Source organism: Nyctereutes procyonoides, unplaced genomic scaffold (assembly GCF_905146905.1).
Source record: "Nyctereutes procyonoides isolate TBG_1078 unplaced genomic scaffold, NYPRO_anot_genome, whole genome shotgun sequence".
In the NCBI taxonomy this organism is placed as follows: Eukaryota; Metazoa; Chordata; class Mammalia; order Carnivora; family Canidae; genus Nyctereutes; species Nyctereutes procyonoides.
In genome coordinates this window covers 56,464,276-56,475,744 of record NW_026575131.1, presented here as the reverse complement: position 1 = coordinate 56,475,744, position 11,469 = coordinate 56,464,276, and the positions used below count along the sequence as shown (strand labels likewise).

Sequence of the window (11,469 nt, the reverse complement as noted above, 5' to 3'; positions counted from 1 at the left end):
AATTGTTCAGACCCTTGGAAGGCTCCTCCCAGCTTCCTCTTCCCCTGTTTCTCCCTGCAAACAAGGTGGACTACAATTTTACCTGAATCTTGAATCTCTTCCCTGTTAACTTTTCACTACAACTTGCACTGTTTTGGAGAGCACCCTTAGGCTTGGGATTCTCCATCTTCTCCCGTAAATGAGGTGGGTTCTTTGAGAAGAGACTAGGAGCTGCCTGTTTTACAGCCTGCTTTTCTTCCTTGTCAGAATCTCTGGGCCAGGGAACTGCAGTGAGATGGGGACAATGACACACTTATTTCGGAGTGACATTTCACTTTACGAGCTGAGCAGTAAGTGGAGGAAGGGCAGTTGACTGATGTCTTCTCAGCTTGCCTCTCTTGGGTGTGGAACCTCTGCCCAATGAGGCAGAACAAGAGCAATCAGGTCCCCAGTATTCTCATCAACCCTGTACCCACTGTAGAGCCCACATTCCACAAGTAGGAGCTAGTGGAGCAGAAAGCCTGCACCTGTCAACTGCACTTGCTTGGAGCTTAAACTCAGTAACAGCTAACGGGGGGCAGGGTGAGAAATGCTGACATCCTCCTTCCCTGACTAGGGACAGGAGCCTGTGGTTTTGGCCGCAGTCTAAAAAAGGAGTCTAGGGAAAGAGAGAGTGGTCTTGGTTCACATACCAGACTGTTAACTTTTCTTACTGAATTCTCATAGAACTTCTTGAATGCCTGTTTCCTCAGCTGTATGCCCTGGGGACTATTTCTAGAGGCTTGAAATGATGGTTTAAGAAGTAATTTCCTTTAAAGGTCCACAGTGTACCACATATTGTCATACAGTCGTGTTCTTTCTTCTTTCTTTCTTTCTTTCTTTCTTTCTCTCTCTCTCTCTCTCTCTCTCTCTCTTTCTTTCTTTCTTGTGTGTGTGTTCACTTTTTAAAATTTTTCCAACTAGTGTTGTTATTAAATGGAAAGGTAATGGGTTTTATTGTCATCTTGTGTTTTTATTCTAGAATCTTGCTAAAAACCTTACTCTTTGGTTCTTTGTGTTCTTTTGGGGCCCAAAAGAACTAACAATGCATATACTTGTTAGTGCTAAGGGTAACAATTATCTTCCTATTCTTTTGTAATTCTGCATGTTTGTTTATTTTCAGGTGGCACTAGATTGGATCTCTAGTATAATCTTGACTAGGAGTCAGGTAATGGGAACGTAGTTTTGTACTTTTTTTGGTAGAAAACAATGAACTTGGGATGGCAGGGTGGCTCAGCAGTTGAATGTCTGCCTTTGGCTCAGGGTGTGATCCCAGGACCCTGGGATCAAGTCCCACATCGGGCTCCCTGCAGGGAACCTGCTTCTCGCTCTGCCTGTGTCTCTGCCTCTCTCTGTGTGTGTTTGTCATGAATAAAAAAATAAAATCTTTTTAAAAAAAGAAAACAACTTCACTTCATTTGTACGTTCTCTTTTGAATAATATTTTATTTTTTTTATTTTTTTAAATAATATTTTTAAAATGATGCCCTTTATTGGGCTATGCATCTTACCATCAGTTCCCCTATGGTATGAGATTCTTTATGTTTCTGTTGAGTATTATAAAATTGCTTTCATCTTAAGATGATTTCAGGTAGATTGTATTAATTGATTATAGTTTCATCGTAAAGTATAACACATGCCTAAAAGTACATAAGACACATTAGACGGTCCATGGAAATAATAAAAAATAAACACCTGTGAAATAAAATCCAACCCTAGACCTAGAACAGTTCTTAACATCAGACACTCCACTGAGAGTGATTCCTTCCTCTCCAATAGTAATATCCATGCTTTTATCGCCTGTGTATCCATCATTAAATAAAGATACTCTGGGCAGCCTGGTTCAGTGGTTTAGCGCCACCTTTGGCCCAGAGTGTGGTCATGGAGTCCCAGGATGGAGTCCTTTGTCAGGCTCCCTGCCTGGAGCCTGCTTCTCCCTCTGCCTGTGTCTCTGCCTCTCTCTCTCTCTCTCTCTCTCTCTCTCTCTCTCATGAATAAATTAAAAAATCTTAAAAAAATAAAAAAAGATACTCTAATTTTGCATGTTTTATAATGCATAATGGAATCACAGTGTATATGCTATTTTATGTTAGACTTCTTTTGTTTAAAGTTATTTCATGGTCTTCTATGGAGTAATAATAGTTGATTAACCTTTATCACTCTCTTGTATTCACTTGTATGGATATACCATTATTATTTAATAATTAATTAAAATAATTAATTAAATAATAATAATTTAGTTGTTTCCCAAGAACTTAATCCACATATAGCCCCCTACATTCCCCTAAATAATGGGGTTGATGGAAACCCTATTATTCCAGTTTTTACTGTGAGAAATAATCAGTCATTAAATCTTCTCATTTTGTCTTGCCCTGACTTCAATCTGTGAGGAATCTGTAGCTCTTACCTGTTTCTCCTGCACATCCCCCTGTGGCCACCTAGTATGACCTGCCTTCTTCTCATCTTGTTATGACTTTCTTTTCCTAACAAGTATTCTGGTCTCTGTACCCGCCCTCTACAGTCTAGATTCAGTGCAAGTGATGGGTCATTAAAGCTATAAGATGACATCACTCCTCCATGCAAAAGCCTGAAGTAGTTCTGAATTTCTCATAGATTCAGATCTGACTAGTTCCCCACAAGATGATGTACTCCATCTCCCATCACTCTCCACCATCCTTGACTGTTACCCCCCATCTCACTTTACTCCAGCCTCTGGCAATGTGTCTTAGCCTAGTCAGGCTGCTATAATAAAATACCAAAGAGTGGCCTATAAACAACAGAAATTTATTTCTCATAAATGTGTAGACTGGGAAGACCAAGATCAAAGCACCAGCATTCCTTGGATAGAATGAACTGTCTTGGCTTCTTATAACTTCAGCATGTATGTGTATGTACTCAAAATTAATGCACACCAACACCAAGGGTCATGAATGTGGATATTATGGAAAGGTCTAAGTTCTAATGTCTTCTTCCCTCTTTCTGAGTTCTCATGTCTTCCTCTTTCCTCCTTTTTCTCAATACCTCATCTGTCTCAAATGAAGGGGACATAAAAGAAGAAAGAGTAGCAACTTATTCTGTGATAAATAATATACATTAATAATACACATATAGGGCAGCCTGGGTAGCTCAGTGGTTTAGCACCGCCTTCAGCCCAGGGCGTGATCCTGGAGACCCAGGATTGAGTCCCACATTCGGCTCCCTGCATGGAGCCTGCTTCTCCCTCTGCCTGTGTTTCTGGCGCTCTCTCTCTCTCTCTCTCTCTCTCTCTCTCTCATGAATGAATAAATAAAATCTTAAAAAATAATAATACACAAGTTAAAATTAGCATGCCTCCAGAAAAATGTCTTTATGCGCCCAGTTGAACTTGTGTGTTTTGAATGGAGTACATCAAGACAGGGTCAGGTAGCCCACATTGCTGGTTGAGTTTCCCCCTTGGGCCTCTCACTGTTGGTGAGGAGAAATGAAGGAAAAACTCCTTCAGTGTGTTTTTATTTATCAGAATCTCATCAATATTTAAGCTTGTGGCTTATGCAGTGCTAAGAGATGTGGTGGGCAATAAGAAAAGAGGTAAAATCATTTTTGTCACAAAGAGTTGATCGTCATAAAATAGTAATATTTGTTTCATTTGTATAGCACTTCTCTAATTTCTCCAATGTGTTTTGGACTATTCTAGACTTTTCAAAGCCAGGGATCACACAGGAAGGGCCACAGTAAAAATGGAGAGAGAAATAAGTTCAATGTGTTAATGATATGTTAAGACTATGATACAGAGAATGAGTGTGGACATAGATTAGATGTGGGGAGGCTAAAGAATCTTGTTTGAACTTCCTGTGAACTTGAGTCCACTTTCCCTGTGTTGTCAATGTCATTCATTCTCCTACAATTATGTCATTTGTTTTAGGACTCAGTGGTCTTTGAAGATGTGATTGTGGACTTCACACGAGAGGAGTGGACTCTGATGAATCCTGCTCAGAGGAAGCTCTACAAAGATGTGATGCTGGAAACCTTCAGGAACCTTGTCTCAGTAGGTAAGGAGGCATCAATCCTTCATTTAGTTATGTAGAGAATAAGTATTTATTATTCATTAAGCCTATTTCAAGATTTGGAATATAGAAGGAAAACACATTCATAAATAAAACAGGCGAAATCACAGCTGTCATGGATCTAGAGTCTACATTTCTCTGTGACAGTAAAAATCTATATACTGGTAAAAAACTGTGTTTTTTACTTTATTGTTTAAAATACTTAGGGTCCTTCAGTGTCATTAGTCTGGGTATATATCCATGGGTCACTTTGTGGGCATTGAGAAGTTTGCTGTTTGAAACCTTGTGGTTTTCTGTGCATATTAGATTGCCTTCATTTTGACCTTCTGTGCCTCTAAATAATGAAATTTTGAAACAGCTAAACTAAATGTATTTCTTTGCTCATATGTGCCTTTCTTATAAGATTTATTCACTGTTTTGTTTTAGATGATGAGACTCAACTGAAAATCAATGGGTCTATTTCTCAGCAGGATATTTTTGGAGAAAAATTATCCAATGAACAGAAAATAGCAAGGTTCATAAAAAATGATTCCTGGACCTCCCTTTTTGGAGAAAATTGGGAAGACCAGTGCATTGAAGATAAGTACAACAATGAGGAGGGACACTTGAAGTAAGTTGCATTTAGGAGAAAATTCAATATCCCAGTAGAGAATCTTACTATTTCATGGAATTAAAAAACAAAAACAAAAAAACTGATAAACCTAGCTCCAGATTTGTTCATTCACAAATCCCTCCCTTTTTTCCTTCGTGTGACTCAGACATTAAGCATTTGAAAGATAATTCAGTGGGAAGCAATTATCAGGGGACCCTATATGAGAAACGCTGTTGTAATAATGGGCTGTGCTTAAGTCCATTCCCAAAGCAGCTAGTTTATTCCACTTTGAAATAATTCTGACAGGACAAAAAACCCCACATTAATACAGAAAATGGTATAAATGTAATCCTAGCAATCATTAACAAATATTAATAAATCATAAATACACAAACTATTAATAATGTGCTCTCCCCACATTCTTTTTTCAAAGCAGAAGTCATATGGTGGAGCGACTCTGTGAAAGTAGCATCGGTAATATGTGTGGAGAAGCCATCAGCCATATTCCAAACCTTAAGCTGTACAAGAAAACTCCTAGTGGAGTAAAACTGTATGAATGCAGTCAGTGTGGAAAAGTCTTCAGGCATCGTTCATCCCTTAAGAGGCACAAAAGGAGTCATGCTGGATACAAGCTATATCAGTGTGAGGAATGTGGGAAAGCCTTCAGTTGTTCTTCATACCTAAGGAATCATGTGAAAACTCACAGTGGAGAGAAACCCTATGCATGTAAACTTTGTAGAAAAACATTTATTCGTTCCCATTCCCTCACTGGACATATAAGGAGTCACACTGGAGAGAAACCTTATGAATGTATGCAATGTGGGAAAGCCTTCAGTTGTCCTAAATCCTTTCGAGTACATGTGATGATGCATAATGGTGGGAAACCCTATGAATGTAAGCAGTGTGGAAAAGGCTTTAGCTGTCCCAAGTCTTTTCGAGTACATATGATCATGCACACTGGAGAGAAACCCTATGAATGTAAGCAGTGTGGGAAAGCCTACTGTTGGCTCACATCCTTTCAGAGACATGTGAGAATTCACAATGGAGAGAAACCCTATAAATGTGAAAAATGTGGGAAAGCATTTGGTTGGCCCTCATCCTTACACAAACATGTCAGAATGCACACTGGAGAAAAACCTATAAATGCAAGCAATGTGGAAAGGCCTTCAGATGGTCCTCATCCTTCCAAAAATGTAAGAATGCAGACTGGAGAGAAACCCTATAAGTGTGATACGTGTGGGAAAGCATTTGGTTGGTCTTCATCCTTACACAAGCATAACAGAATGCACAATGGAGAGAAACCCGTAAATGTAAGCAATGTGGGAAAACTTTCAGGTGGCCCTCATCCTTCCAAAAATGTAAGGATGCAGATTAGAGAAAAGCCCTATAAATGTGAAAAATGTGGGAAAGCATTTGGTTGGTCCTCATCCTTACATAAACATGTCAAGAAACACGGTGGAGAGAACCCTATAATTGTAAGCAGTGCAGGAAGGCCTTCAAATGGCCCTCATCCTTCCAAAACCATAAGGATGCAGACTAGAGAGAAATCTCATAAATGTGAAAAATGTGGGAAAACTTTTAATTGTCCCAAATCCTTTCATAGTCATGTGAGAACTCATAGTCCAAAGAAAACTTATAAGTAATGTGAGAAAACCTGATGCAAATTAATTTGTGTAAAACTGTATGGAAAATCCACACCAAAAGAGAAATCTTATAAAAGTTACAAAGATGGTATCTCATCCTTAATGTGGACCTCTAGCAAGTGAATTTCTGTATCTCTTCAACTAAACATTGAGATGAGAATTCTCAAGTATTCTAAGTATATCTATATATAGTACATGAATTTTGATATATTATGGATTTTTTCGTTCATGAATTCAGGTGATATTTCTGTTTCCATTTTGAAATGTGATGCAGCCATGGGTGACTTGATGTGTTTTAAATATGCATTAGGTTTAATTTTATATAGTTTTTAAAATTATTCGGTAAGTATGGGGCCTTTAGGCTACTGTAACATTGGTATTTGTTTTGATTTTCTTATGGGCCCAGTGTGTTCCAAACTGGGTTTCACCTTCCCATTACATATATTCCATCTTATTATCTTCCTGAGAGAACCTACAACTTTTAAAGTTGGCACTTCTTTGCTTACACAAGGTATGTATTCTCAACACCCCCCCTTTTTTTTTGGCTAGAGGATCATTATTCCATTTTTCTGGCTTGCAATTTTGTAAATATGCAAGCTGGTAAAAATTTATAGGTATGCAATGGTCTTGAAAGAGTATAGTTTCATTTGAACTATTATTTCCATCTGCTGCTGTATTGTCCTGGCTTCTGGTTAGGAAGTGGACAACACATTTGAATTAAGAAGGGAGACAATGAGGGGCACCTGGGTGGCTCAGTCAGTTAAGCATCTGCCTTGGGCTCAGGTCATTATCCCAGGGTCCTGGGACCAAACCTCACGTGGGGCTCCCTACTCAGTGGGGAGCCAGCTTCTCCCTCTCCCTCTTCCCCTCCCCCTTGCTTGTGCTCTCTCTCAAATAAATTTTTTTAAGGAAGAGAGACAATGAAATCTAGAGGGGAGATGGTTCTGTTGGATAGTGTTCTATCAGCACAGATAAGGCTAGGAGCTACATTTCCCAGGATGCCTTCTCTATATGGTCCCATGATAGAATTCTGTAAGAGCCTAGCTTGCATGAGATTTGGAAGAAACAATTTCAGCTTATTGAGCCACCACCATATGAGGAGATAGACAGATGCATAGGGGCTTTGTGGGCACCATCTCCAGCTTATTTTCCTGATTGCTAGTCTTGCTGATCAAAAGTGTCCTTAAAATGAACAACTGTATGACTCCCATTCTGTCAGAGGGGTAGGCTTTCACATCCACCCTACCAGCTTTCCCATCACGGATGCACCTCCATGGTTAGATGTCTACAGCTTGCATTTTCCTGAAAGCCCTGTACTGTACTGATTAGGACATCATGGCTGTTGCTCTTATCTAATATGTTCTGACCTCTCTTCTCTGGATCGTAAGATATTCATATCACATCTGATTTGTATGGTGAACAGCTCATCCTCTTAATATTTCTCATGCTTCTATGTTTCTGATTCTACTAGAACAGATGCAGTGTTGCATCCTAACAACATATGGGACTGTGTTTCCCTTCAGCATCATTGAGCAGCTACCCCAAACCAGTATTTCTATGAAATAAATAAGCATTACTGACATACTGGGCAGACTGTGTGGGTTTCCTGTTACTCCGCACTGAATACAATCCCTCAGGGTGTGTTCAATTATTAAGATTGAGCATGTGTGGTTAGATACAATGTGTTATTTTTTGGTTGAACAAATGCTGTGTTTCTGAAAAATATTCTATTAATTGTTTTCATGAGTTATGTACTTTGTTTCTGAGAAATCTTATTAACTATGTTTTCAAATGTATACTAATAAATGTCAATCTCTTTACTGAAAATACAGTAAAATATTGCAACTCTGAGCTGTCAAATCAACCTTGTAACTGTGAATTTAAGATTTGTACATTCTGAGTCAATATTTACCAGGTGCATAGAAATTTAGGCAGTTTTCATACTAGTATATTTTATTTGTATATAGTTATAATTGTTTCAGCATAACTTCTTATTCATAATAGTAAAAACTTAAATATAATAGTTGTAGCAATTTAATTAGGTAGCAAATAAGTCTAGCAAATGATATAAAAATATTCTGATGAGAAAGTATTTTAAACTTTGTTGGAAAATATAAAAGCAGATGAAGTAAAATATAAACTATGACAATGGAGCTAAAGGGGTGAGGAACAAAGGATAGAGGTCTCAGCGAATGAGGATATCATTGATTCATGTATACTTACACTACCTAATACGCCTTAGATCCTTTTTGGAAGTGTTCAAAAGTGTTAGTAAATAGTGGGTGGTGATACAGGAATAATTCTCCACTCATCAAGTTATCAGTAATTATTTTCCATAAAAGTGAAGATATAGTTCAACCACTTTTTTGCAATGGTTAAAAATTTTAAGGCATGTCATATATGTTTATGAGACTGGACAAGGATATTTGGGATCAGAGAGTTCATATGGATTTGAAGCACAGTGTATGGGTGTTTATATTTAACATCCTCATGAAATAATTTGAAATGGCCTCATATATTTGGTATTATCATCCTGGGGCTCCATTTTGCTTGTTTCAGGTATTCTTTGCACATGCTTAGACTTCCAATACACATTAAGAAAGAAAAATATAACAGTATTTTGTTTAATTAAAAGGGAGATGAAGTCCAGTCTTCATCTGTTTCTTCATGTTAATTGTTGTTTTCACAGCACAGCAGAGATTAATGTCATTTCATAATCCTTATTACCTCATTTGATCACTTCTCATAACATCCTTCCAATTGTACAAGTGACAGAAGTTGGCATGGAAGCAGGGTCCTGCATAAGCTTATGCATCCGATAATGGTGCATAATGATAATGGAGCCTCTCTATTTTGAAGGCCTAATGTGTGCCACCGCCTGTCCTGGGCACTGTTGGAAATTTGAAAATCTCACAATTCTAGAGGACAAGGATATTTACACAATTTTCTTTTTTTTTTTAAAGAGCTTTTGGGTGTTTTTTTTTTTTAAGATCTTATTTATTTTTTCATAAGACACACCAGAGAGAGGCAAAGACACAAGCAGAGGGAGAAGCAGGCTCCATGCAGGGAGCCGGATGCAGTAGTCAATCCCAGGACTCCAGGATCACACCCCGAGCAGAAGGCAGACGTTTAACTGCTGAGCTACGCAGGTGGCCTATAATTACACAATTTTCAAAACCTAATGTTAAATTTTAAACACGTATTCAAAAGACTATATTCTGGAAACAGTAAAAGGAAGTAGACTAGATCAGAAAGTTAAGAGTGGGGGGACATTTGGGCACTAAGAGGTTGTTTCCTGGGGGGGGGGATGGAGTGTTCTGTATTTTTACTATGGTAGTACAAGTATGAATTTATGAAAACCCACAGAACTATACTTACAATGGCCAGTTTTACTTTTAAGATGAATTATTAGAAAACAAGGCAACAAATACATGAACTAAAGGGAAATTTAGACTCACCTACACCTTGATGTTTAGGTGAACAATGACAGTCCTTCCCACCCCCTAAAGACTTGTGACCCATCAGGCCTTTCTTGCAACTCATCTGAAGTTAGAAAACACTCCAGGGTCACACCTGTCCACACCTTAGTCACGTTACCTGAAGGAAACGAAAGGGAACCAGCAAAGTGTCTCTAGGCTTACACTGTGTTCCTGGGGCCAGAACTCTCGGGAATTCTGTGGCTTACAATGTAAAAGCAATTCCAGAGCATTCTCAAGGAGATCCCCCGGGGGTGGGGCGGGGGGGGGAGTCGGCCTGGTGGTGGGTACACACATTCGGTCCTGTCTGAGGCCATCTGCAGCTCCAGGCGGACCACCTGACCTCTCCGGGTCGGAGCCAACTCTGACCTGCACCGCGGAAAATCTTTGCTGCCAATGGACCCCAGAGGCGCTCCGCTGGTCATTCCTCCGCAGCAGCTCCACGTGGCTGCAATGAGAGTCCGGAGGAGAGTGTGACAGTGACGCGCATCCTTCCAACAGGGCGACGGCCCCCGCGGGACCTCAGCAACCTGCCAGCCAGGCAACTTGGACTTCCATCCGCCCCAGACCTGACCCATACCACGTGCGCCACGTGCTCAGCAGGACGCGACGCCCACAGCCATGCGCATGCGCGCCCCGCCCACTGCGCCCTCGCTCCCGTGCTGAGCTGGGCGGCGTCGCGCACGCGCAGTCGACCCCCCGGGCTTTCTCGCTTCCGAGCTCCCCAACAGCTCCAGGGAGAATCTGCAGAACCCTTCCCGCCGCACGCCGTGCTCGCTCCCGACCCTGAGCCCCCGCGGCTCCCACCGTGGAAATGCGGTTCGTGCGGTGTCCAGAGTGCTCCCGGCAGGCAGCGCGGGCGCAGTCACGGCGGAGGCGGGCGTGCGCGGGCCCAGGCTCGTGCCGCCGGGCGCTCCTCTCCAGGAGCTTCGGGGAGAACGCGCAGTCGCAGTTGTCGTCTGGGTGGGCTCGGGATGCTGAGGAGCCGTCCCGGAAGTCCCGCCCCCGCGCCTACCTACCAGCTTCCGGGTGGCTCCTCGGTCGCGGAAGTCGTCGCCGGTAGCCTGGAAACGGGCTGTCCTGGCTTTCCTCCCAGGGGATGCGGTGAGTGCGCGGGCCTGCGAGGCCGCAGGGCCGGCGGCGGGAGCGCACCCGGGGACGCGAACACCGAGGGGAGCACCGCGGGGAGCGCCGGGGCGGAGCAGGGGTGCGGGGAGGGGGCGGATCGAAGTAGGACCCCCCCCCCCAATCCAGGTGTCAGGGGCTGAGAACCCGTCTCCCCGCAGAAACCTACAGCACAGCGAGGCCCTGGCGGCTGGCGGCTCTTGACTGTCCAGGCGGCGGGCTCTTGGGTACCGGGCGCTGACGACACCATCGCCCGCCGCCGGTCATGGAGACGGGGGGCTGCGCTGGGCGCAGGGGGGCTTTGTGCACAGTGCGGGTTCTGCGGTGTGATCGCCCATTTTCCAGCAGGTCAGCCGAAGTATCCTTCGGGAATTCACTTGGGAGCCCGCGGGAACCCTGTACTGTTTGGCATGGGGAACCCAACCCTTCACTCTGGGCAGACCAGAGGGATGTGAGCCCCTGAATATGTTGGTATAGGTGTGTGTGTCCGCGTGAACCCGGCCTTTCAGTAAGCATTTAGGCTGTGGACTGGGTGCTGTGGGTTGACCAGTGATCAGGACAGAGGGAGTATCT

The 11,469-nt window shown here is 42.3% G+C and overlaps 1 protein-coding gene across 1 annotated transcript; it reads left to right on the top strand.

Annotated features, from left to right (window-relative positions):
• The first annotated feature begins 5,131 nt into the window (after positions 1 to 5,131).
• LOC129522245 (zinc finger protein 556-like) lies at positions 5,132 to 10,344 on the top strand. Its single transcript, XM_055344369.1, is given in 4 exon segments — positions 5,132 to 5,780; positions 5,783 to 5,840; positions 5,842 to 5,962; positions 10,273 to 10,344. Coding segments are annotated over 4 exon segments (900 nt in total).
• The last annotated feature ends 1,125 nt before the right edge of the window (positions 10,345 to 11,469 follow it).